Here is a 27,987-nt window from a genome sequence, read left to right on the forward strand (position 1 = left end):
TGACAGAGACTTTATTATATGTCTTTAGAAAGGAGGCTTTGTTGCTTGGATTTAGAATCTTATGTCCAGTTGGACAGTAATAGAAATTTGACATGAGTATAGCAATTTTGATAGCAGTCTAAAATATCCTTCTGTAGGGAGATGATGTAAATAAATGTAGGTGCTTCTATACTTTCAAGGTAGCTTGAATTATGGTACAGAATGATCTCTAATATACATTAAAGGAAAAAGGAAGGTGCAGAATAAGGTGTATAGTGTGTTTTCATTGTGGGGAGGAAATAAAAACTACTTAGATGTTATGTAGCCAAAGAATATTGAAAAGGTTATTCAAGAAACACTGTATACCCTATTTTATTTTTTCCTGCTTTGTGCATTTGATACTTGTTCAAGTAAATGATTTCTAATTTTCAAAGAAAGGAAGCACTCAATATTTGATAAATGACAACAAAGCTAAATGTTTACAGGCAGTGATTTTACATTTGTTTATCCCTGTCTGGGGGCAGAAACTGTCGAACAACCAGCACCTTTTTTTTATTAAGGTATCATTGATACACAATCTTATGAAGGTTTCACATGAGCAACATTGTGGTTACTACATTCACCCATATTATCAAGTCCCCCCCACATCCCATTGCAGTGACTGTTGGTCAGCATAGTAAGATGCTATAGAGTCACTACTTGTCTTCTCTGTCCAGCACTGGGTTTTTTTTGGTATCATTAATCTACAATTACATGAAGAACATTATGTTTACTAGACTCCCCCTTCACCAAGTCCCCCCCACAAACCCCACTACAGTCACTGTCCATCAGTGTAGTAAGATGCTGTAGCATCACTACTTCTCTGTGTTGCACAGCCCTCCCTGTCACCCCCCACATTACACATGCTAATCGTAATGCCCCCTTTCTTTTTCCCTGCCCTTATGCCTCCCTTCCCGCCCATCCTCCTCAGTCCCTATCTGTTTCGTAACTGTTAGTCCATTCTTGGGTTCTGTGATTGTGCTGCTGTTTTGTTCCTTCAGTTTTTCTTTGTTCTTATACTCCACATATGAGTGAAATCATTTGGTACTTGTCTCTCTCCACCTGGCTTATTTCACTGAGCATAATACCCTCTAGCTCCATCCATGTTGTTGCAAATGATAGGATCTATTTTTTTCTTATGGCTGAGTAATATTCCATTGTGTATATGTACCACATCTTCTTTATCCATTCATCTACTGATGGACATTTAAGTTGCTTCCATATCTTGGCTATTGTAAATAGTGCAGCGATAAACATAGGGGTGCATCTGTCTTTTTCAAACTGGAGTGCTGCATTCTTAGGGTAAATTCCTAGAAGTGGAATTCCTGGGTCAAATGGTATTTCTATTTTGAGCATTTTGAGGAACCTCCATACTGCTTTCCACAATGGTTGAACTAATTTACATTTCCACCAGCAGTGTAGGAGAGTTGCCCTTTCTCCACAACTTCACCAACATTTGTTGTTTGTCTTTTCTATGATGGCGATCCTTACTGGTGTGAGTGATATCTCATTGTGGTTTTAATTTGCATTTATCTGATGACAAGCGATGTGGAGCATCTTTTCATGTGTCTGTTGGCCATATGAATTTCTTCTTTAGAGAACTGTCTATTCAGCTCCTCTGCCCATTTTTTAATTGGATTATTTGCTTTTTGTTTGTTGAGGTGCGTGAGCTCTTTATATATTTTGGATGTCAATCCTTTATCGGATCTGTCATTTATGAATATGTTCTCCCATACTGTAGGATACCTTACCTTTTTGTTCTATTGATGGTGTCCTCTGCTGTACAGAAGTTTTTTAGCTTGATATAGTCCCACTTGTTCATTTTTGCTTTTGTTTCCCTTGCCCGGGGAGATATGTTCATGAAGAAGTCACTCATGCTTATGTCCATGAGATTTTTGCCTGTTTTTTTCTAAGAGTTTTATGGTTTCATGACTTACATTCAGGTCTTTGATCCATTTCGAATTTACTTTTGTGTATGGGGTTAGACAGTGATCCAGTATCAGTCTCTTACATGTAGCTGTCCAGTTTTGCCAGCACCATCTGTTGAAGAGACTGTCATTTCCCCATTGTATGTCCATGGCTCCTTTATCAAATATTAACTGGCCATATATGTTTGGGTTAATGTCTGGAGTCTCTATTCTGTTCCACTGGTCTGTGGCTCTGTTCTTGTGCCAGTACCAAAATGTCTTGATTACTGTGGCTTTGTAGTAGAGCTTGAAGTTGGGGAGTGAGATCCCCCCCACTTTATTCTTCCTTCTCAGGCTTGCTTTGGCTATTCGGGGTCTTTGGTGGTTCCATATGAATTTTTAAACTATTTGTTCCAGTTCATTGAAGAATGCTGTTGGTAATTTGATAGGGATTGCATCGAATATGTACATTGCTTTGGGCAGGATGGCCATTTTGACGATATTAATTCTTCCTAGCCAGGAGCATGGGATGAGTTTCTATTTCTTAGTGACCTCTTTAATTTCTCTTAAGAGTGTCTGTAGTTTTCAGGGTATAGGTCTTTCACTTCCTTGGTTAGGTTTAGAGGGTATTAGAAAAGAGTGTGACTATCAGAAGGCAGCAATAACTGAGGGCCATCTTTGAAGCTGACTACCACACAGTCTTTTGACTCAGACCTCAGTAGCCCAACTACTACTTTGAATATTCGTTTTCCCCCTTTCCATCCTCCCAGTAAGTCCGTATTTTAATACAAAGTTACTTTGTATAATCCGTAGCACTAAAGAAATGAGTTCAGAGATCCAGAAGTGCCTGGAAAGGCACCAGCTTTATAGTAAGTCATGTAGATCAAAGTATAGTTGTCATTTCCTCATGCAACTCTAGAATCATGTCTATTTGAATTTTAACTCACATTGGCTTATTGTACTTAAGAGCCCTGCTATTTATTCAATTATTCAACAAATTTTTATTAAGTGTTTGCCATGGGTCACACACTATTCTTGGTGCTTGGGATTCATTGGTGAATAATAGATTCCTTCTTGGTGGAGCTTACATTTTAGACAAGACAGGAAATGAGAAACTAGTAAGTACCTTATGTAGTAGGTAAGATAGTATTACATTCTGTGAATGAATGGAGAAGTACAACAGGGTAGAGGCAAATGGTGGGAGTGTATCTGTTGGTTGGATGGGGACAATAAAATCATAAGTAGCAGGTTGGAGTAGGCTTCACTGAGAAAATGACATTTGAGTTAAGATTTGGAGGTGAGAGGATTAGCTATGCAGATACATGGGATCCAAGTCTTCTAACAAAGGGACAGCCAATACAAAGGCTGTAAGGTAGGAGCATGCCTGACATGCTGGGAAGAGAAAGCAGTTCAGTGTGGTTGGAGCCCAGGATGGCAAGGGAGAGAAGAGTTGGGGTCAAAAGAGATACCGTGGAAGGTGTGGGTGTAGATACTATGGGGCTGTAAGTTGTGGTCAGAACTTTGGTTGTTATACTAAACTACTCTTCATTCAGTTTTCAAAAGGATTCCTACAGTTTGTGATATATATACACATGTCTGTGTTTAAAGTGTATCAAATTTGAGTAGTCATGTTTGAGATATGAAATCAGGTATTTTGAAAAGAATACAAGGTTATGATAGTCTAGCATTATTGCCCCATACTAAGATACAGATTGTTTGGGAGATGATGTTTATATATGATGAGTATATGCATTTTTATTGGTTGGTTTTGCTGAAGGAAATTGTTTTTAAAAGAATCTAGACAAGTTCCTAATTAAGAAAAGGTGCTCTTTCTAAAGGATTCTTTGGTGCTTGTTTAGTTTATATAGAATTCTTTCAACACATTTACTTATAGAAAGAACTATCTTGTATCTTTTTTCCCTCTCAACATTACCGCCAGTTATCTTGCCATTATAATTGACAGCCATTAGACAGAACAGTCTAGTGGCTAGTGCAAGCTTTGAATTAGCCTAGGTAAGCTTATGTACTGAAACAGCTCTGCTGCCCACAGGAACTCTGTCTTATTATCAACCAGAAGAGTTTATTCAAGTTCATTTTAGAGTTAAGGTGTTAGTATATGTGCCATAACTAAAAATGGAGAGCTAGGAAGACTAGTTAGCCAATCAGTATTGGCCATTTTTGTAAGCTGAAGTAATTTATTGAAGCTTTTGATATACATCTGTGACTTTAAATTTTTTATTGTAAAACACATATAATTTATCATTTTAACCACTTTTAAGTATACAATAAATATTAAATATATTTACATTGTTGTACGACCATTACCATAATTGATTTCCAGAATTTATTCATCATCCCAAATAGAAACTCAGTACCCATTATTCAGTAACTCCCCCGACTCCCTGCAGCCCCTAGTAACTTCTCTTATACTTTCTGTCTCCATGAATTCATGTTAAGTGGAATTATACACTGTTTGCCCTTTTTTTTGTTTGATTTACTTCTGCAAATATTTGTAATTTAACAAGTGTTTTATGTTTAGCAGCAGTGTACTACTAAAGTTTTTACCTGCTTGCATTTGGTGATCCTGGTACAGCACACATTGTTTTACTTAGGGTTATACTTCACAAAATGTTTACTGTTCCCTGTTTGTCTTATGAGTTAAAGGTATTTGAAAGTATGATGACATATATGGTTTTGAATACTAAGTACTTAAACATCAGATTTGGAGTACATACTGCTTTTAAACACACATTTTATGTAGAATCATTTTATACCTGTAAAAACTTGAAGTACATTACTCCATTTGTGTAAGAGGAGAATGATGTATATATTTCATGTTACATAATACGAGTTTTCATATAAATCTCATTTTTTTGTATCATGCATATGTATTTTTTTCCTAGCTACTTTTTTGGCTTTTTGATGACTATACTGAATTCGTGTTATGGTTCCATGTTTTATTTAGACACGTGTAATTCAAAACATTTTCTATGTGTTTTTAAATATTTTTGTAAGTTTGCTTGCACAAGTACTTGTCTTAATCTTTCTGTTTTTAATTTATTTTGTATTTCCAGGTATTGTATGTTGTCTCCTGGGCTCGATAGTCCTGCTTCTTTTATCTGGCCGCTTTCCCTATTCTTGAAATGTGGTTATCTTCTCTACACTTCACCTCCACGACTCGGAGTAGAGAAGGCCACTTTTCTTTCTGTTGCACCTCAGATTGAGCAGAGAAGCTCATAGGGTACAGTCATGCTGCTGACTTCTCTAAGAAGAAAGAAGCAACCAACACATCTTCTGCTGTTTGCTTAAGTATAAAGAAATTATTTGGCAAGATGAATGCTGATTTCTAATTTGAAACAGATTCTTGGATGGTGGTATTTTTGAATTCTTTACCTCTTGTTCCAAACAAGAAGACTAAATAAATAGCAAGTATGGATGACATCAGGGTTTTTTTTAATGTCTTCCAGTTTTAACCGCCTTCATGAGAAGCACAATTGAGACTGCAGAAGTAAATTCCAAATATGTGTTGTAATTTGAAGTGAAAAAGATAGTAAAAAATTAAATATGTATCTAAATGGTGGCTTGTCCTGTGACATAGATTTACTGGATAAGAACAAAGTTTGGATTTTGCAATAAAACCTTTCGTGTGTAAAGAAGCATAAAGACAAGATAGCACAAGATTAATTTCATGTGAATAAACCAGAGTCTGTATAAATACACATTTTTACGTGTGTAAAACCACATTTTTGAATGAGAAAAGGGATTTTTCTTTTAGAGAAGAAGGATGCTGACTTTTCTCAGAAGTCTTTGGACATTTTGAGGCCCTTTTTTTTTTTTACATGCTTTTTCTTTTTTCTAAGGAAGGACCACATTGTGCAGATGCTAAACCCTGTGAATACATGCTTTGGTTTAGTGAAAGATGGGTAAAAGGAAACATAACAGTTTTGAATCCAGTGAAGGAACCCTGATCACCTCCGTATGATGAGAGACTGCTGTATTACAAATCACTTCATTCTTTTTTGTGGAGTCTTATGTAGTAGTGAGACTTGGTTTCCTATGCTGCTGAAGCTGAGAGAAAGTGACATAAGGGGTTTTTCTGTTCAGAAGATGTGATAGACCCTCCAGTGTGACCTACCTTCAACTTTGGACATGGAGGAATGGGGAGAAAAGTGAGAAAGGTTTCCATGTAACTCCTTTTTCTCCTGAGAAAAAGAAGTAAATATGCCTATGCAGCTCTACAGTGTTTTATATATCCATAGCTCCATTTTTTGTAAGAGCATAAATAATTCTCTCCTTTGACTCAAGAGTGGGTACTTGGATGTTGGTTTATTTTTCAAAGCAATAGGTATAATATTAGGCTGAAAAGGCTGGGACTCAGGTAATTTCCTCAGTTAGGAACAGAACTTCTCATCAAAGAATGGGCCTCAGTAGCAATATTCCAAAGTTGTGGTTGGGTCAGTATAAATTTAGAAATTCAGAGTTAAAAAAAACCTCTCAAGAAAAATAGAGTAAGAAATATGAATCTTCATTTCTTTACCTTTAAACTTAACACTATAGGATGAACAGACTATAGAGTAAAGCTGTCCTTGCTTCCAAATCAACAGAGGACTGGTATATGAATTGTCAAGTCTTTACATAAGAAGAATGAAACCCTTATTTATGAGTCTTTGTGAGTTGAGAAAGAATTGAAAACTTAGATAAAATTAAGAACAAATTATCTTCAATCTCTATGATTTAGGGAGTGCTTTCCCAGGGCCATACATACCATGATGCCGAAAACTTAGAGCAATTTACCAAAATTTGAGAGTGATAGGAATGGCCAAAAAAATGGGAAATGCTGAGCACTCTTAATGATTAAATTCAACAACCAGTTTGAATTGCCATGAGAAATTTTTTGTGAAGTATTTTACATGATATAGATAAAATATAATTTCCTTTAACTGAGAGCAAATAATTATGTGTGGTAAAGCACAGGAGAAGTAACTTTGGATAAAGGTGACTTCAATATTTCTCTTAAGATCTTCCCAACCATTCTGTGATGTTTTCAGGTATTTTGGAATTGTTAAAGATAGCGTGGACCCTACGTACATGAGTCCCATTTGTATGTTCAGAATATCATGGAGAATTTGTATCTACAGTTGTTTGTCATCCATCTTCCCTGTGTCCTTTTGGCAGCTTGTTGGGTAAAAGCATTTGGTGGGGGATAGACCCTCTACTGTCTGCACCAGTGAAACCATCTCTGGCCACTTGTTTGAATATGTATGAGACTTAACTTCTCCAGTTGCTTTATACTTTTTCATTTCACAGCTAAGAGAACTCCTGTATAATGCACTCTTCAGGTTGTTCCTGCATCTTCCATGGTTGTCACCAGATTGCAGTTTATAAAATAGATATATTCCAATAGTGCTTGCCTAGTGTTTAATATGTTTAATTACATATTTTTTGCCTGGTCTATTTTAATCCCCTTCTTGATGGCAAAAGCTATAATTCTAGGCAGAACGAGCCTCAGTCTGTAGCTGTGCCTACTTCCTCCCTTTCTGTTGCTCATCTATGTTAGCTGGCAGTTTTTCTTTTAAGTAAAAGTTAAACAAAAATGGGATATGTGCAATAGAAATATATATATATGTATATTTTAATACTTGTGGACAAATGTTACAAGTTGTTTAAGAACAACAAAATCACCAATGTCTTCCATTTTGAGATGTGTATAGTTTTGTAAGCATTTAGTGCTTGGTAGCATATTGTAGTGCCATGTTAGGGGCTAGTGCATGAGCCTAGTAATAATTTTAACTTAAGGATGAATTACTGATAATAACCAATAGTGTAAAAAGTGAAAAATCTAGACATTTTTTCCTATAAATATCTGAATCCTTGATACTCTAGTCCCTGGGGAAAGGAGGTTAAGGCCAAAAAGACTCATTTATGGATAGAAATGTGGGGTCACAATGTGAACTACTGTTTGAGGATCTTTAAGCTTTTCCATTCCTTTGTTTCTTATGAAATTTCATATCAAAGTGCAGCCCCATTTCATTATTCTACTTTGCTCTTAATTTGAGGTGAGGTTGTTCTTGTGCTGTTTTCACATTGTATGTCTTCTTGATTTATGTTCCCACTCCTTTTGCATCAAGAAATTATGATTTGCATGTTTTACTGAGATACTGTGTTAATTGCTTAAGTGAGCACTTTTCTAATCTACAGACCATGTATGTTCCCTGTCTGCAGCATGCTACTTGTTAATGGAAGAACACTGGTTAGTAGTTCAGAGTGTGCTAAATTAACTGTCGTGGGCTTTTCCTATTTCCAAACCTGCTGAATTGTGTATTGATGGGATTTCAGACCTTTTCATGAGAACTATAAATGTAGCTTCTTGGAGCCTTCTCAGGGTGCTATGTAATAAGCAACTCTCTTGCTTGGTTACAGTAAGCCATCTCAGACAGCTGTCCCTTTTGTCTGCTTTCCTTGTGAAAATAAAGTTGTTTTGTTTGAAAGTGGAAGATAGCTTTCTGTAGAAAAGAAATTCCTACCTCTAAAAGCTGCCTTTAAGAACTTGGAAATGGCAGTTTTCTGGGGTGATTTTTAAATCTCAGTATTAGGACAGTCCAAGATTTACTGATACAGATTCTACAGTTAGCATGACAGGAAATGCAAAACTTTTAATGTAGTATGTCTCATGTGCAGAAGCAAGCAACAGACCAGGCAGCAGATACCCAAGGACCCAGGTTTAGAATCTCATAGTGTACTTAAAGTAGTCGTATTCTTGACACAAGTAGTTCAGTGCCTGGGAGAAACCATTTCTGAAAAGCATTTAAACGTTTTTTTTAAATACCTCTGAAAAGGTAATGAATGCAAAAGAGCACACAGTATGCAGGAGGGGATATTTCCTATTGCAAAAAAAAAAAAAAAAAAGCCATAAAATGAACCGGTAACTTTCAAGAGGTAGAATTTTAGTAGCAATAACTGGTTTGCATGTTAAAGTAAGTTGCATTCACAAGGTTGTACAGTAGAATAAGTATTACTGCTTGAGTTGTAAGGCTCTGCTATCAACAGTCATACAAAAGGAAAGATGCTAGGTAAAGAGCAGATAAAAAGTACTTTCTTTTAAAAGTATGAATGCATATGAATATATCATTGTGTGAGAAATGTCAACTTCTGTGTGAGTTAAAGGTTAAATTTAGACCTTGTTTATTCCCTAAAGCAGAGGATTAAGGCCATTGAATGAAACTTCTAGTGCTTAACTTAACCTGGGAACAAATGTACTACTGATGTGGCTCCATTAAAGCCAGCTTGTGGAGATTTTGCGTATGATGTTCTTTTTAGCAACAGGCATTTATAAAATGGGGAACTTTTTCTTTGTCACCTCATCTTTCTCCATTAGTTTCCTGGGTGCATTTTTAAAGAGGAAAAGTTTGTTGTATGTGTATATTTAGAGCTAAAAACAAACTAAGGACTTGGATAGCTGGCCTTTATGCCTGTGGTTAGTTTAGGGGAGTTAGGATTTAAAGGTGTAAAGCAAAAAGATTGAAGACAGTAGCCAAAGACAGTATGTTGGTTTTTTTAAACGTCGTCTAATGTAGATGTGCTGAGCCCTGTAGCCTGTACTGCTTATTTTAACAAGAACCCAGCAAACTAATTTGTTGATCTGAGGAGTTACACAGCTCTCATGATATAATAGTGGAATAAGGGTGACTTCTTATCCCTTTTACCTCATGTTCATCCTGGCTATTTAGCACCTTGAAGATCCCTAAAAAATTGGGTCTATTTTTTCCCCAGGGAAAAAAACTAAAAGTGAGTGAATCTAAGAAAATAGTGCCTCTTGAATATGTAATTCTTATATGGCTACTCCAAGGATAGGGAGAAGGCTATGTTAAATTGATTATAGCTCCTCTTTAAATGTCCTATGCCATCAATTGGTGTTAGAGACATTGGAATTACCAAGCAATATTCAGGCATCTGCATGATAGGACACCACTGCACATTGTGGTGTCAATTAGTTTAGAACAATTAAAGGTTACCCTTAATAGCCACGTTAATAGTTCTGAATGCTAAGATGTGCTACAAGTTTTTGTAGTCTCAGAAAGTATTTCGTTAATTAATTTTCAGTGTTGTGGTCTCATGTTTACTCTTTGTGTACCTGTGATATGCAACATATGAAGAGACCCTTGGCCTCCAGGAGTTTACATTCTCATGGTGCTGCTGGTGCAAGCAAATTACTGTAGTTTATTCAGAACATTGCTCAGCTATTAACTATACCATATTTGGAAGGATCCCTTGGCCAACAGTTTTCAAAAGCAGAGGGCTATGCTAAATTTCAGGGCATTGATTTTGAGTTTACCTAACAGGTAACAACCTGTGCTGATATTGGCTCTGCTGTTAACTCCTTTTCCCTGGGGAGCTGTGCAGGTATTGCTCATTAATGTGAATCAGGAAAGAAACCATTCTGCCTAAGAGCATCTTCACCATCCCTACACCACTTGTGCTCTTCTGTGCTGCTATAGTTTGTTGTCCATAAATGGACAAGAGAATTACTGCTCCAGAAGACTGTACATCTCTTAATTCCCTTTTTCCCCCCCGTTTTTACATCATTCTCTACCCAGAAGGACCAGGATTTGCAATTAAGCCTTTTATAACTGAATAGTGGTCCTAATTCTAACCTTTTGTGTGACTTTTGTACCTCTGTTCTCAAGCAGCATTGTGATAGATGTGGATCACTTGCCTGCATTTCTAAGCAATGACTTTGCATGTATCCTTGTTATTTCCCCAATTCCTCTGAATCAAGGGGTTTTCTCTGCATGTATATTAAACTGGGTCTGGATGTAAGTGCAAGCAATAGTGGCAGACCCATAACTGATAAAGAGTACTAATATTCTGATGCATGATTGAAAATGTTGAGTGTTATGTGGTTACTGGGAAATATATATATATATATATGCATTAATACTGAAGCAATAGAGACTCAAGACAATAGCTTGAATTTATTGTTTGAATTATTGGTTTTTATTTTCGAATAAAAGATTATCTTACTTCCATTGAAAATGGGAGCCAGAAGATAAACAGGGGCCACAAGACATTCAAACCGTCAGGAATAAAGCCTAACGGTGCTCACCCTCTAACTTTCCTGGTTTCAGTAGTCCCCATGCATGTATAAAAACAAAAAAAGGCACAAACTAAGCATGTTGTATAAATAAATAAGCTGCTATGGCTATAATAAAGGTGCAGAGTTTCAGAATGGGTAGGAAAGTAGAAAATACTAGTATGGAATATGTAAAATAGGTATGAGCTTTGACAAGTTTATGTGGCTTAAGTTTGAATCTCTTAAAACTAGTATTTTTGGAAGTGAATAGAGGGAATATGTACACATTTCAGATGTCCCAGGATTTTCAGGTAACTAGGCAACTCTTCTGGATGGTACTGGTATTGACTAGCCATAAAGGATGGCTCAGCAAAGGAGGCCTTTCCATTTGGTGGAAATAGTACTGAAAACATTGACACATCTGTAGTTTGGTTTCTTTTTTGTTACTGTATTATATACTTTAATAGCCAGAGTTTTACCCTTGCTGTTTTGGACAAACTGCATATGTTGCCTAAAGCTTCTGATGCCAGGTAAACAGGAGCAAGTTTCCCCTTCCCATTTATTTTCTTACTTGATAAAGAAAACGTCAGTTTATTGTGGTAGCTTAAAACTTTTGAGATGAATGGATTTGAAATAACTGTTGTAAGTATGAGTGATAATAGCAGTACAAATGTAGCTCATTATGTCTGAAAGAGGCCTAATTAGAATTCAGAATTAGACAAGATGATTTTTACTAGGCCCCTTCCAGATTTCATGTTCTATGAATGAAAAACATTTTTTCTAAATTATTTTAACCTCCTTTTCTTTGTTGTGGGATTTCACGCCATATGTCTTGGAATGTTTAAGTGGAATGGTAACTTTCCAACAATTCAGAATTGAATTAGACTTCTAGTCATTGCAGTGTCAGGTCTCCACTCAAATACAGGAAATGAGATGTAGCATCTCATGTTTAAGTTTTCTCTTTGCTACTTACTGATAACATGTCTGTCAACCAGTGAAACCAATGAAGATTTAAGGACAGTTTCTCTAAACTCTGTCTTGCCATTACTCCATAAAAGCATATTAAAATAGTTAATATTAGTTTTGTCTCCCTTGGTGATGGTATGCAGTGCCATTAAAATACATTTTTCTCCCAGGGGTAAGAGAGATTCTGGCAATACATTATCATCAGTCCTTAAACACCCATCACTAATAATTAAAAAGATTCCTATTTGAGTACCTTTCATATTTTATTTACTGTCCTGTAAATAACAGTTGTGGCTCAGTTTTTACTTGCTATTTTACATCTCCATTGCACCACTGGTATATAAGATGTTGAAAGAATTTCATTGAATGTTTATTACAAGAGGCAGCTTGCTTTTCAATCTATGCATCTTTGGGAGTTTAGAAGAAATTTTATCCTTTGATGTAAAAAGGAACTGCTATAATTGGAGACTCTGCACCTGTGTGTCTGTGTATATATAAATATATTTTGTCAATAAAGTAGCATGGGCTGAGAATGCACTGAAATTTCACTTGTTATTTGTTACTTGGAATGGGTAGTTTCGAATAATGCTATAAATCATGGAAATGGGAGCAGCTTATCTGCAGACCTGCTGAGGTAGGCTGCAGACATCAAAAAGAAAAGACAAAAGGACCCAGGTTTCTTAATATACTGAGTTTCTGGTAAAGAAATTGTGACCTAAGTGCAACAATACACTGTGCTGGAAATCCCTATTGGAAATATGGCATTTAAAATGCTTTTACACTTAATATTTAAATGTTGGCTAGGTTAAAGAGGTCCTAATACTAAATTAAGAAGAGATCCTTCTCTTGCTTCAGGGGAAAGAAAAGGAGTTCGTTCAAATTTAAAGTAAGTAGATGTTCAAACTTCCTTGGGATTTACTGTTACCAAATGGAGGGAGAGGAACAAAAGCTAGGTGGTTTCTGTGGTGTGATTACTGTCACTGTCAGAAACTTAGTTTAACACACAATTACTCTTTACTCCCAGGTACTGTGTTAGATGTTGGGGTTACAAAAATGGAGAGGGTTTCTGCTGTTGAGCTAAAAAATGTACAACTTGGGGAACCTTTAATTTGCAGTTTTATTCTTACAACTATATGGAATTTTGAAAATACTTTCATTCAACATGTACAGTGCTAAATGGTATCAAACTGTAGTGAAGTAGACTTGGAATCTGTTAATAGCAGCCCAGACTATTAGTGATGTTTGTTAGATTTCCAGAAGAGCTTATACCACAGAAAGCTTGTTTAAAAAAGTCAGCCATTTGTGAGAGAATCAATCAATATAATATTCACAGAAGGCATACTATCAAAACTGTAAATGCGCATGCCCTCTGCCACATTTTAGGAATCATTCTCACAGAAATACAGGTTGAGATATGCAAAGGTACATATAAAGATCCAATACAAGAATGGTTAAATTCTGATATATTCATATAATTGAGTCTTGCAGGTGTTAAATAATTGCATATGGGCTGGTATAGGAAATTGTCCATGACATACATTGTGTAAAAACCTGGGTGCAGAAAACACATGCATATCCACATGAGTGCAGGTTGTAATAACTAGTATTTGAGCACTTAATGTGCTAAGCACTGCTTTAATCACATTAGACATTAATACATTTAATCCTCACTATAGTCCTAGTTTTAATCCTATTTAACAAGAAGAGTTTAAGTAAATTATTCAAGTTCATGGAATATTAAATTTCCCAGCCACAATTTGAATTCAAATAGTTTGGCTCCAGAGCTTGCTCACTTCCCAGCATGGTATATTGTGTCTCTAGAAAGACAGGTGTTACCATCACCCTTTATTTTGTCATGCATATATACATACATTTTTTTTCTAGAGTGAGCATGTTTTATTTGGGGAAAAAATCTATTTAAATCAGCTTAGTTTGATGTCAAAATCAAGCATTTAATACCAAAACAGCAAATCCAGGTTAAGGAAAAGGGCTACATAAAAACAGCTTTTTACATGGGTAGAGGACTTGAACAGACACTTCTCCAAAGAAATACAATGGCCAACAGGCACAAGAAAAGATGCTCCACATCACTAATCATCAGGGAGATGCAAATTAAAACTACAATAATGGCCACTATCCAAAAGAAAGACAAGAAAGAAATGCTGGCAAGGGTGCAGAGAAAGGGGAATTCTACGCTGTTGGGAATGTAAAATGGTGCAGCCATTGTGGAAAGCAACATGGAGGTTCCTCAAAAAACTAAAAATAGAAATACCATTTGTCCCAGTATTTGCACTCTAGGAATTTACCCAAAGAAAACAAAATCCCTGATTTGAAAAGACATGCACCCCTATTTTATCACTGCACTACTGGCAATAACCAAGATGTAGCAACCTGTCCATCAATAGATGAATGGATAAAGATGTGGTACACATTCACAATTGAATATTCAGCCATAAAAAGAAATCTTCCCATTTGCAACAACATGGAAGAATCTAGAGGGTATTATGCTCAGTGAAAAAAGCCAGGTGGAGAAAAACAAATGCTATATGATTTCACTTGAGTATAAAAACAAAGCAAAACGGAAAACAGCAGTAGACTCAAAAGACACTGAGAAGGGACTAGTGGTTACCAAGAGGAGGGAGGATAAAGGGGACAATAATTCACAATCACAATGTAAGCTGGTCATGGGGAAAGTAGTGAAAAAAATAGTCAATGATTCTGTAACATCTTAGCCACGTTGATAGGTAATAGTAACCGCACTAGAGGGGGTGAGGAATTAATAATATGGGTAACTGCTGAACCACAGTGTTGTGTATTTGAAACCAACATAGGATTATGTATTGATACGTTAAAATTAAAAACCAGCTTTTTAATTTGGATAAAGGAAATATGTTGAGGCAGACATACCTACACACAATAAAAAAGCCCAGGATGATTCAATACAGTATTAATTTATTAGGTCCCATCCTATAAAAGTAGAAAGTTAAGAATATTTCTGGTACTGTTCATTGCCAGAGGCCTCCCCCTTGCTCATGGAACCAAATTTTATGATTCACAAGTATGAAGCAAATCAGAACTTTCTCCAGTTTTTAAATATTTTTTAAGGAAAAGACCCTTTATGCAGTATAAAATGAAAAGAGCCTGATACCTAAAAAAAAACTAGCTATATGTGAGCCAAGTTAATGTCTATGTATCATTTGAGTGTGCAAGTGTCAGCCCCTCCTTGGTGTTCTTCTTGCCTGCCTGTTCTCCAAAGGACAAACATAATGAGGTTCTAAAAAAAAGAATTTGATCTTGTAGCCACCTCCTGTGAAATCCAAGGGCTTCCCATTGTTGTGATAGAAACAAGGGTCCTTCAGGTCAGTAAGGCTTTGCTCACCCTGGCTTCTGGCCACCTTCACAACTCCTGCAGGACTTCTTTTTTAGGACCTCACAAGGCCTTTGTGTACAGGGTGTTCACTCCATCACCTTATTAACTCCTAGTCATATTTCAGGCCATTGCTGAAATGATTTCCTCAGACGGGCCTTCTCTGACTCCCAGACTAGGGCAGTTACCTGCTACGTGTGCTTGTAGCTCTATCTTTGAAACCCCTACTATAGTCATAATTTTATACATGTTCACATGGTTATTTCAACATCCACCTTGACTAGATTATAAATTCTAAGGAGAGTGACTGTTTCACTTACCTTTTATCCCTAGCAGCTGGTATAATACCTTATAAATATTTATTAAATGAATAATATGATAAGCTACTGAGCCAAGTGCTACATAAAGCAAAAAGTGGGAAAACAGCATTTTGGTGGATGTTTGCTGTTTTATCATTCCTTTCATTACCATCCTGTTAAGCTCAGTTTACAACTGAAAAGAAAAAGTTCAACTGTATATTATCCAGTCAACTTATTGAATATTACCTACAAAACATGTATGTAACTATATTTTACATAAGAAAAAAATAGCTTCTCAGTATTCATATAATAACTGCTCCATGTAGGAATAATAGTAGTCAACATTAAGTATAAAACTATTTCTAGACCAACCATGCATCTTTAGATCAGACCACTCATGGAACACTGCCTCTTAATCCCTAAATTTGCAAATAGGTTTTTAAGGCAAATAGCTATGAGACCTGGACAGAATCCTTAGTTGCTCATCTTCTAGACACAGCTTCACAAATCATCTAGAAAATCAGCCTAGAGGTAATCACAATAAACCACATTTCCCATCCATTCTTGAAGCTGATCTTTCTCAAGAAACAGTCAAACAGCACCTGTTCAAGATACCAATAAGGCCTGATTCTGACACTCAGGCTTTGGTTCTGGATCAGTTGTCTGGCTTGGACTGGTCAGGAGTTGCTTCCTTCAGAATCTTCATCAGTGAATTTAAGCGAGTATGCATTAACATTATCTTCTCTTTCAGCTGGGAAGAGAAATACATAGGTATCAGGTCATCTTAAGCTTAACTGTCAACTTGCTAATTCTAGAAGCCACTTCACATTTAAAGTAATGATTGAGAGCTGGCAATCATTATGGCAATCTCATAAATACATTTGTTCTGTTCTGAAAGAACTATACAGCAAACCTAGAGTGCAGTAAACTCCTCATATAAAGTGTCAGGTGAAAAAAGACCAGCCATTGCTGAACATCACAATTTCAGCATCTCCGTATCTCCAGCCTTCCTAGCTCTTATCACCAGGTTTAAATTACAAAAATTCAGGAAACAAGAAAAGGTGAGGTAAGAGGGTTTATGGAGACAAGCATTTACTAATCCTCCCCTCCTTGTCCACTGGCAAGAATCTTTTTCTCTCTGTTCACAGTAATAAATGCCTTCTTTAATATTGTGCTGTCAGTCTTAAAAAGTAGCTCTGGTTATCAGATTTAGACAGCTGTTCACTGTAATTTTCAGTAGTTCTTTCACCTTAGAATAGCTATGATCTAGAACCACTTAGTAATGTTATTCAGCATACATACAATATGTACATATACTTAAATAAAATTACCATGGAATATAGAATTATGGGTAACAGTCTTCTGCTGCAGTTAACCAAAACTCATTTCTCATATAATTTACACAGTAAACTAAATCTGATTTTTACGATCCAAGATACAAATATAACCAAAATTCATCAAGAAATTTTGCTTAAAGAGGTAACTCTAGCGCCTATTAATCTTATTCGGGTGCCATTGGACATGCTGAATCATTTGTTGCTGCTTTCCAGATTTTTTTCTCTTTATCTTTCAACATTTTTACTCTGCTGTATTGGGGTATCAATCTCTGCATCATACTGAGCGTGTTGATGTTTTAGATATGTAATGTTCTTTATCAAACCTGGGAAGTTTTCAACCATTATGGCCTCGAATATTACATTTCTTTCTCTCCTCTCCTTTTGGTGCCCCCATTACCAAAGCCTATTGAAGGGTGCTTGATGATGTCCGACAGGGCTCTCCGGCAGTTATTTTTCCTCATTCTTTTTTGTCGGATAGCATAATCTCATCCATCTATCTCCAAGATTGTTGATTCTGTGGGTTGATTCTGTGGGTCTGACTGTTGAATCTGCTGTGGAGGCCTAGTGAATTTTCATTTTAGTTACTGTATTTTTCAACTACAGGATTTTTATCTGGTTCTTTTTTATAATTTCTATATCTTTAACAGTATTCTCTATTTGATGAGATATTACCATACGTTCCTTTACTTCTTCAACAATGGTTTTCCCTATTTTTTTAAAATACAGGCAGGCATACTTCATTTTATCATGCTTCTCTTTATCGTGTTTTACCGATACTGCATTTTTTATAAATTGAAGGTCTCTGGCAACCCTGAGTCAAGGAAGTTTATTGGCACCATTTTCACAACAGCATTTACTCGCTTTGTGTCTCTGTGTTACATTTGGTAATTCTCAAAATTTCAAACTATTTCATTGTTACTTTATTTGTTATGGTGATCTTAGATCACTGATTATGGTTTGCTGAAATCTCAGGATGATTGGCATTTTTTAACAATATTTTTTAAGATACGTATTTCTAGACATAATGCAATTGCTCATTTAATAGACTATAGTATAGTGTAAATGTAACTTTTATATGAACTAGGAAGCCAAAAAACTTATTTGACTGGCTTTTTGCAGTATTTGCTTTATTGAGATGGTGTGGAACTGAATCCACAATATCTCTGAGGTATACTGTATTGAGAACAGCTGCTTTGAAGGCTTTGGTAAGTCCAACCTCTGGGCTCATGTTGCACAGAAAGCTTCTGGATACCTTTTAATCCTGTGGATGGGTCACACTTTCCTGTTTCTTTGAATGTCTCCTAACTTTTTATTGAAAACTGGACATTTTAGATAATACATTGTAGCAACTCTGGATACTAAACACTGTCACCCCCAACAACCTTCTTGGTTTTGTTTGCTTGTTTAATGAGTTGGTTAGACTCTTTGATCAATCACAGTGGGCAACCTCTGATGTCACTCCTGAGGACAAGTCTTCGGTTTGTGCGGTCACCTGGAACGACTCTTTGCAGGACTCTCTTTGACTCTCCCTAATCTGTGTTAATCAGTCTGCCTCCACTGGTGTCACACCCAGTGTTGGCCTCCACTAATTGCTCATTGATTGCACTACTGTTTTTTGTTTATGTGCCCTGGGACATAAATTGTTTCACAGTCTAATCCAATGAAAATCAGACCCCTTTGTAGGGACAGCTTTTAAGCAAGTGTTTTTTTGTTCAGACCCCAAGAGAGCTCTTCTTAGCTATCTATTTCCCTGGTACTTTGGTAGAATTCTAAGTAGTCTGTAGTTTATCTCGTTGCTCTCGTGGAACTACCATCTTCCTCTTAATTGCTAACCACCAAAATCTCCATTGTTTGGGGGATCACCCTTAGACCTGAACATCTCTTAACTCCATGTCAAATAAAGTCAAGTTCACTGGGAGAGCTGGAAACTTGTTTTTGCAATCTGCCGCCTCTTATCCTGGGCTCCCAAGCCTGGGGTGTGGGTGGTGTCTCTCAGAATGACACCCCTGCTTTATGAGCACAGTGCTGAGCAGAGACAGTGACCTCTTCTCAGCCTACCTTTGCCAGCATGAAACTTATGCCCTAAAAGTAAGTTGGGACAAGGGTCAATGGGTTCCCAGTACTCTTAGCCGACTGTGGCTGTGACAGAATTTGCACACACAATGGCTGTTCTTGCCTGGAACAGAGCTTCTGATGAGAAAGGCTGATAGTTGGCCACTCCTGGGAAGATACCACTGCCCTCAACTGGTAGCTAAAGGGGAAAAGAATTCCTATGTTCCTGGCTTGTATCTGTCCAGAGAGCCTGCCTCCCTCTGAGCTGGAGAAGCGTGGGAGGGAGGGAGCAGGTTGTGGCTCAAATGCCACAGGCTTTCACTGTTCTTAATGAGGTTTAATAGACTTTCTTAAATAAATATCTCCTCATTTGCTTTATGCTTTGAGAAATAACAGACTTAAGATGGTTGTTTTCTTTATAATTTTCTTCAGTTATGGCTGTTACCTGGGGATGGGGGTCCATGGAGCTCCTCAGGCTGCCATTCTAGAAGTTATCTCCCATTTGAATTACAGTATTTATGACCTCCACCCTCTCACACCAGCCCCCCATCAATTTAGCTTAGAGCAAGGATTGGCAAACTATGGACTACAGATTGTCTGCTGACTGTTTTTGTAAATTAAAGTTTTATTGTAACAAGCCACACCCATTTGTTTATATACTGCCTATGGCTGCCTTTGCACTACAGTTGTTGAGTTGTGTAGAGACCAAATGATCACAAAGCTTAAAATATTTGTCATCTGGTCATTTACAGAAAGTTTGCCAACACCTGGCTTAGAACACGGTTTCATAAAGTTAATTAGGTATGTAAAACAAAAAATAAAATCACTGTTCCCCTGACCTAAAAGGTATTTAAACTTTGAAAAATAAATGCCATTGGTTATAAATGTATAATTAGCAAGGAACAAACTACTATCACTACAAAAAACAAAGCCAAAAATAAAATTTAAGACTGGTCTTCTGAAAGCAGTAAAGTTATAGCCAAATGTCCACTCAGAATGAGTCATCAAAATACCAAAACAAAACTGTTTTCTTCAACTCAAAACCATCAACCCCTAGTAAAACCCATTTAAAAAAGAATTTTTAATGATTTAAGGGCATTTAATGATTTAATGAGGCATTTAAGCATAAGGTGCTTGCAAAGAGGACAGATCTAAGATGATGGGGTCCATTCCCAGCACAGAGGAGAGAGTAGGAATGCAGCTGAGGCACTTTCTACCTTCTTCTGAACTAGACCTTATAATATGGCTTTAATATTTTGCTTTGTGTCACAAACTCAATAAGGAATCCAAACCAAGTATCAACGATTACTTGAGTATCATGCCATTTCATCACCAAGTTCACAGTACAAATTACCAGGATTGCTTATATTAAACAAAACACACAACCATCATGAAATTTTACCTCTGCAACCTTTTCTGGTAGAGGCATGTTGTGAATATCCATCTCAGATGCATTTACTATGGCTTTTGTTTTTAAGAGATAGCTAGGTAGAAAATTAGAGAGAAAATATTAGTACCACACCGGTTAAGATTATTAATGACCCAAACTTTCTCTCTAAACAGTATCTTTCAAACAAAGACTACCTTTTTACTGATCAACATTTCATGATCCATAATGTATTTGCAGGAGAAACAAATTCTGAACAAATCATGAGAGGGATTCTGTACCTCATCCCACCCCTTGCCAGCCAGGAATACATGAGACAAAATTATCCCAGGATAAACTAAAGACAAAATTCAGTGTCATATGAATAATGGTGATGAGTATAAACTTCACACTCTACCACAGGTCATGCCACACTTAGGAAAAAAGTAATCATGTTATGATAAATACTGTTGGTTGCCTATTCAGTAGCCATTCTCATTTCTTTCATGCTAAGTACCCATATTTAGGGCAGCAGTGTACCTAGTTCTAGGAGATGAATCAGAACTGTTCTAAGCCAACTGTAGCAATCTTATTCCCTGTTGTTACATATTTGCTTTTCCACCTTAAGAAACAACCGTGTGACATACTTCTGGCCAATAATAAGGAAATTTTTGCTGATAAAAGGAGACAATTCCCTGTGTTCCTACTTCCTGATCTTTTTCCTTACAGGGAAAAGAATGCTACTGTCTATGGATGTAATGCTTATAACTACAGCAGCCATCCTACACCCAAGAGGAAAAGATCAAGAGAATCAGAGATGCTGACCCAGAGACTTGTCATGGCTGAGCCGCTGGACTCCTGGTTTGGCCAACTGCCCCGAGCCCTTACTTGTTAGAGTCACTGTTAGAATGTAATGGAAAACCTGACCATCTATAGAATGCAACCAAGTGCATTCTGATGCATAGAGACAGAGATTTATTATCTTCCCAGATTCATGCCTCTTAGTTTCCTAATGTCTACCTAATCAAAAAGAACATGCTAATCTTTGAGTTCAACTCATATTAAAGATTAATTACTTAAAATCATATAATGTTTTTCAAACTTATATTAAAAATTTTTGTTACTAAAAGCTTGTTTTCCTAAGCAAAAATTCAATTATAGCTCTGGTGGAACAATTACAACTTTCCTGAGAAAATATGAGGTTACTAATTAAACATTTAGAGATACTATTTCCCCCTCTTTAAATGTAATTCTAAACAGAAATTATTTTAGAAACTAGAAATTGAATGCAAAATATCAATCCATGTCAAGTATCTATTTTCTGTTGAAAATTTGCAAAGAACAAATAGTACAATGACCAATCTCATGGTAAAGGATGGGCTTTATAAGTTTTATTGTTTAGTCTTCTATAATTCAGCTAAAAATTACCTATCTAAACTAAGCACATTAAATGAGAAAAAGGAAACTTTCTGCTTTATGAAAGGAAAGGAAAACAAGCTTTGGAGTTAACACATGGATTAAAATCTCAGCTCCCCCACATCTCTGAGTCCTGTGCTTTTATATTAAGAACAAACTAGATAAACATAATGCCTGCCACAAACCAGGTCATCAGTGCTGTTTTTTTTTTTTAATGATCAAGAAAGACTTTGATGGATGTTTCAGTTAGTTGTACTAAACAAAAAAGCCTAAGTAAAAAGTTGAATTTATTAGGAAGATAGATAAATAAATATCCAAAGTAATTCATGAGAAGGGACAGCCAGTAGGGGACTTTTTCTGACTCTGTGAGGCCACATGGTCATTATATTTTACTTTTCCTTATGTATCTATCTGCTTTATTCTTCTTTTTCTGCAGATGAGATTTCTCTGCATCTTAGAAAATAGCTACCCCAAGTCTAGAGCTTTCACTTTCCAACTTCAGCAACAGTGCTATCTACAAATGACCAATGCCTCCGGGCCCTTATTTCAAATTCCTAGGGTAGAAGGCCTGATTGGCTTAGCTTAGGTCAGGTACTCACTCTTGATCCCATTACCTAGGAGCTGGTATCACAAATACAACAGGGCCACAAGGTCCTACCCTTTGGGGGAAAGATGGGGGCTGGGCACAAACCCCAAAAGTGTCTACAATATTATTTTGCAGAAACCTACCTTCCAGAAGTTTCTGTAATAAAAGAATATCCTCTCAACTATTCCGTGGTATGATTACTAAGATATAAGACATCTAAAATGATAATATTAAGAGACTATATTTTGGTTCCAATGTCTTTTTCTTAAGAGAAAGTACCTAGCTTTAGCATCCTCTTTCATATAAACATTCTGTCTTTTCTCGAAGATATTTTAAATTTTATTTGACTATATTACAGTTATTTATTTATTTGAAGAATATCTAAGTCTACTCACCATACCATTTTGTCACTGGAAAGGCAGAAGTGACCTCTCAAGGCAGCCAGGGCAGCATGGGTAGAATACAGATGAAAACCAATAGAAACACCACAGGAACTACAGAATAGAAGGTTGTAAGTGCTGGTGGGAGGGGAAACAAATATGGGTAAGAGAGAAAGTCAGAGAACAAACACTATAACCTGTCTCGGGAAGCATTCCTAAAAACTATGCTACAGTAGGAATGAAACTGAAAGCATGTCCATTCAAGAAAGGTTAACTCAGGTTTTAATATAATTACAACCTAGATTACAGATACTTTTGTGGATTCCGGCCACAAAAACAACCATAGATGTTCAATTGTCACTTCAATAGAGAAAGGTAAGTTATATCTGAGAAGGAGAAAAAGAGCTAATTATATTAACATTTAAATACACAAAATTACATGCGACCATATAAATTAGCTACCACTAAACCAATTTCCAGTTGAAGTAAAATAATCAAGTTGATTGGGGCTTAACAATTTACTAATTTACTGAGCAATTTACTAACAGAAACTCAAATCAGGATATTTCTTTTGCAGATGTAACAAAAAATTAACTTAAAAAAATTACCCAGATGAAATACAAAAGAAAAGAAAAGGAGTCCTACTACCCTAGCAAGCCATCTCTTTTCTCTGTGTTTATCCTCTGGAATATTACCGGATAAGCAATCAGGAAATCTTGACTTTAGTTCTAGTTACACCACTTGAGAAAGTCACTTACAACAATAGCTGGTAATAAGACATCTCATTACAAAGAAATGTTTCAAGAAAAAATTTGTTTCATCATGCAAGTACTGAAAGCCATGTTAAAGAAGTTTGGTAAGGGAAACAATTATTTGTATAAACATAATATACTATGTAGTAAAACTATACATGGAGAATAAAAAAATCACATGGCTAAAAAGAAACAGATGCACATCAATGGATACTAAAAAAGATCAAGCAACATTTCCCTTCTTACAGCACTAAATTATGTTTTCTACCTTTATCTTGCATCTACCTACCACTTCAGCATTTTATTAAAAAAAAATAAGGGAAAAATATGGGATTCACATATAAATCAAGTATAAAAATCAAACGAATAATCATATCTGACTTGATTGTTTATAGTTCATGATGTGTGATCAAAACCGAAAGTTTCTGTGATATGACTGCCCTTGCACTGTTCACCATGTAAGAACTTGTTCACTATGTAAGAACTTGGTCACCATGTAAGAACTTGTTCATTATGCTTCAGAAGATTGGAGACTGTTGAGAATTAGGCTTGGGGTTGATTAATGATTATTCATTGAGTCCCCTACACAGAATTTTATTGTTGTTAACAACCATTTGATCAATAAATATGAGAGATGACCTCTCAAAAAAAGATCAAGCAGTAACATACACTAAATGTATTGGTAAATAAAGTCCCACACCACTCACGTAGTACTGTATTTTTGTGAATATGGTAACCAAAAAGCAAGCCTAGAAGTAAAATTGCATAATTTTGAATTAATTCCTATGTAGAAATCAGTTATATTAGAAAAGCACAGGTATTATAGAAAAATGTCACATAGAAACTAATGTGTGCACAGAGAAAAATTCAAAGAAATCCCCAAACTATGGTTATGCATGCAATATAAACACTTCATTAGTCTGCTAATGACCTAGCTTCTTCAAGGAATGAAGGTTTGCCTCATCATACCAGGTAGAGAACTATGACCAGCCGAGTGCTTGCTGGAGGCAAAGGGAACACAGATGGTTAGTGGAAGAAGGTAGTTATATAAATATCAGCTATGTGAGCAGTTGGAGAAAATGAGGACTGTATCTATCATGGGTATTTCCTCGTTTTGTTATGAATGTTTGTCTATATATGTGTTTATCTGTTTTCTTCCCTCATCTTATCCCCTTATCATGTAACATAAGATGTGTTGACTTTATATCATAGTATTTAAGTATTATTAGTTTTACATACTCGCATTTAAGTTTCGAGATTATCAGAGATCGGGCACATTCAGGGTGGAATGGCCAGAGAGTTGTGAGGTTATCAAGGAGAAAGGTAAACATCACTTAAGGGCTACCTCCTTTTCTGGAGAAGGGGTTAGTACATACTCAGCTGTATGCAGGATCGTTTTAACTTGTTAGGCAGAATTATGACCTTGTTATCTTTATTTGGAGATTAAATATGGTTTTAGGAGATGTATGTGGGTGCCAAGTTAATAAGTGATGGCTAAACTTTATGTGTCAACTTGACTGGGCCATAGGGTACCCAGTTATTAGGTCAAACATTATTCTGAATGTGTTTGTGAGAGTGTTTTGGAATGAGATAACATTTGAATCAGTAGACTGAGTAAAACAGATTGCCCTTTCTAGTGTGGGTGGACCTCATCTAATCAGCTGAAGGAATGAATAGGAAAAAAGGCTGACCTCTCATGAGTAAGGGAGAACTCCTCTTGCCTGAATGCCTTGAGTCGGAACACATGGCTTTTTTTCCTGCCTTTGGATTTGAACTGTATTCCAAACATTGTAACATTGGCTCTTCCTGGGCTTTGGAGATGCTGGCTTTTGGACTACAACTTACACCTTTGGCTCCTAGTTCTCAGGCCTTTGAACTTGGACAAGAACTAAACCATTGGCTCTCTTGAGTCTCCAGCTTGCAAACTACGGCTCTTGATTATACCCTCTATAATCACATGAGCCACTTCCCAATAATAAATTTCCTCCTGCCAAGTCCCATGGCTCCCCTTATTCCAAAAATACAGAACACATGGGACTTACCCTCCAGTGTTTTATATGCCATCTAGATCACTACTGTCTCAAAGGCATATAATGTGAGCCACATAATTTTTAATATTGTCTTACTAAAAACAAAATCTGAAAAAAAGGTGAGAATACGGCTAATGATTCTGTAACATCTTCCTATGTTGGCAAATAGAAACTACACTAGTTAGGGTGAGGATTTAATAATATGGGTAACCATTGGCACCACTGTGTTGTATACTTAAAACCAATGTAAGATTGTATATCAACAATACTTTAAAGAAAAGGTGAAATTAGTTTTAACATATTTTATGCTACTGTGTCAAAAATATCATTTCAACATGTGACCAATATTTTTAATTGTTTTTGTACAAAGTGTTCAAAATCCAGTGTGTATTTTGCACTCAGTATATCTCAATTCAGAATGGCCACATTTTAAGTGCTCAATAGCTACATGTAGACAGTGCTTACAGTATTGGACATCAAAGGACTAGATGCATTATCCTAAGAAGATACTCAGAGAGCCTCTGCCTCTGGCCGCCCAGTGACCCAGTTCCAAGTAGACCATCACTCCTTCCCTCTCTATTCCCTTTGGGTGGGAAGAGGACATTTCGGTAAGGATAGGGAGTGTCTCAGTTGGGAAAGAGGAGTTGCAGAATTGCTCCTTGTTACTGAGTAAACCAACTAAGAAGTCCTATACTTTTATTTAACCCTAAAACTGAACCCAGCCATGGTCAGAATGAATTGTCTTGCTTTTAAAGCCAACACTCAAAATTGAGGAGCCTTATAAATATTAAATTCACCAAGTACCTTGCTGTCACTTGTAAATCATAGTACAGGCAAGATGCAAAGTCTACCAGGCAATGTTCAAGTACGTGACATTCAACTTGCGATGTTCCCCAGGTTCCGAGGTTACAGCAGAATTACTCCTGCCATTGCTTATTACAAACTCCAGGCTAAATACAAACTTAAAAGTTCCAGTTATCTCCAAAGATTGTAGTTTATAGTAAGTGATTTTTTTCTCCACCAAAAGATAACTTTCTCCTTTTTTCCTACTACTACACATCTTTCTTAGCCTTACTTGCACAAGCCACTAAGGGAATGTGGCTCTCAGAAAGCTGTTAAAATCTACACACAAATAGAATTTTTACATTTCATTTATACACCAAGTTCATACAAGACTCTGGTAAAAGGAGCGTCCTTCAAATAAACTGTATGGATGGAATAAACTTTTCTGCTAGCGCAAACAGAAACAAACCATTTTCACCTCCTGCTTGTAGGTTCCACGCTCCTCGGTCTCATTAAGTTCTACAGACCGATCGGGAATTCTTAGTACCTACCTGCCTTTGAGCGACCCTTCAATGCCAAATAGCAAGGGAGCTTCCCAAACCACGTTATTTGTGACTCCTAGGAAAAGAAACACCGGTCAGAATGAGTATCTGAGAAGTCTTGAAAGGGAAAACCTCCCCCCGTCCAGACAGACTCGCCATGCCCACATGAAAAGTTGCCCCCACCCCTGGCAGAGTTTAATTTTCCTTCCAAATTTCCCCTTCCTTCCCGAGCTGACTCGGCCACCAGGTAAAAAAACTGAAACACCCCCTCAGAGTCCCCCAGACTCCGCCCCACTCACTGGAGAAGACCACGGCTGCGAGGGACCGGGAGAGGTCCCAGGCGAGGTGCACGGAGTCAGCGAGCACGGCGTGGCACTGAGCGCACTGGAACACGGCGCACCTGTCGGGCTGCAGCCACCACGGCAGCTGCAGGCCGGACGGCAGCTCCTCTGCCCCCAGCCCCGCGGGGCCTAGCGGCGAGGACCCCTTCACCACCTGCGTGTCCCACTCCATAGAAGTCGCAAAGGAAGGTTCGTCAGTAGCCTTCTTAACGCCATCATCAAAGTTACCCCGCGGCAGCTTTGCATATCTCGAGGGGTGCCGCCGCGGCCGAGACGCCATCTTCTGTAACCGGCTTTTGAAAGAGCAGCAGGTCCCGCCCCAAGCACTGTTCTTACGTTCTCATTGGACATCGTGAGCTGGTGGCTCCGCCCCGCTCTCGCGGCCTCTGGCGCCTCGGCGCCTTGTGTTAGTGAGGGATGGGAAGAAGGTGCAGCTGATTGAGAGGGGAATCATCCTTTCTATTGGTCAACGCCCGAAAAACCCCGCCTTTCAGACATTTTAACCAATGGGAGTGCAGCATTCTTTATTTAAACTGTGTATAAAACTCGGCTTAGTCAACGCTTTTAGAGGCGGCAGTTTTGAGTGGGTCTGTCGGGCTGGAGGGCTGGTTATCTACGTGGTCGCCCGGATTGCATTTCGCGATGATCGTTCCCTCTCTGGAGGAGCTGGACTCCTTCAAGTACAGTGACCTGCAGAACTTGGCCAAGAGTCTGGGCCTCCGGGCCAACCTAAGGGTACGTTCTGTGACGGGCAGGGTGGTATGAGCAACCTCGG

The 27,987-nt window shown here is 37.3% G+C and overlaps 2 protein-coding genes and 1 long non-coding RNA gene across 7 annotated transcripts in view; 2 read left to right on the forward strand and 1 right to left on the reverse strand.

Annotated features, from left to right (window-relative positions):
- LOC140843131 (uncharacterized) overlaps positions 1–21,514 on the forward strand; it is a 34,062-nt gene extending 12,548 nt beyond the window's left edge. Inside the window, exon 2 of one of the 2 annotated variants that reach the window (XR_012120662.1) lies at positions 21,112–21,514. This is a non-coding gene — a long non-coding RNA (uncharacterized lncRNA). Of the gene's footprint in view, positions 1–4,999; positions 6,169–21,111 lie in introns of those variants that run through there. The other variant, XR_012120663.1, reaches the window with a different exon arrangement.
- The window catches only part of OIP5 (Opa interacting protein 5), a 28,959-nt gene extending 1,336 nt beyond the window's left edge, over positions 1–27,623 (reverse strand). The window contains exons 1-5 of one of the 3 annotated variants that reach the window (XR_012120661.1): positions 27,171–27,569; positions 26,881–26,947; positions 22,780–22,902; positions 20,419–20,500; positions 16,230–16,378 (exon numbers count right to left, since the gene is read on the reverse strand). Coding sequence is in view for 2 of the 3 variants with exons in the window: in XM_017648544.3 (XP_017504033.1) it covers positions 16,283–16,378; positions 20,419–20,500; positions 22,780–22,902; positions 26,881–26,947; positions 27,171–27,492 (690 nt within the window). In the remaining variant the exon portion in view is untranslated. Of the gene's footprint in view, positions 1–15,809; positions 16,379–20,418; positions 20,501–22,779; positions 22,903–26,880; positions 26,948–27,170 lie in introns of those variants that run through there. The other 2 variants (XM_017648546.3, XM_017648544.3) reach the window with 2 other exon arrangements.
- Positions 27,624–27,750: 127 nt separating this feature from the next.
- The window catches only part of NUSAP1 (nucleolar and spindle associated protein 1), a 32,389-nt gene continuing 32,152 nt past the window's right edge, over positions 27,751–27,987 (forward strand). The window contains exon 1 of one of the 2 annotated variants that reach the window (XM_037018985.2): positions 27,751–27,947. In XM_037018985.2, coding sequence (XP_036874880.1) covers positions 27,855–27,947 — 93 coding nt within the window. In that variant the 5' untranslated portion in view covers positions 27,751–27,854. The remainder of the gene's footprint in view (positions 27,948–27,987) is intronic. The other variant, XM_017648543.3, reaches the window with a different exon arrangement.

Source organism: Manis javanica, chromosome 8, assembly GCF_040802235.1.
Source record: "Manis javanica isolate MJ-LG chromosome 8, MJ_LKY, whole genome shotgun sequence".
NCBI lineage: Eukaryota > Metazoa > Chordata > Mammalia > Pholidota > Manidae > Manis > Manis javanica.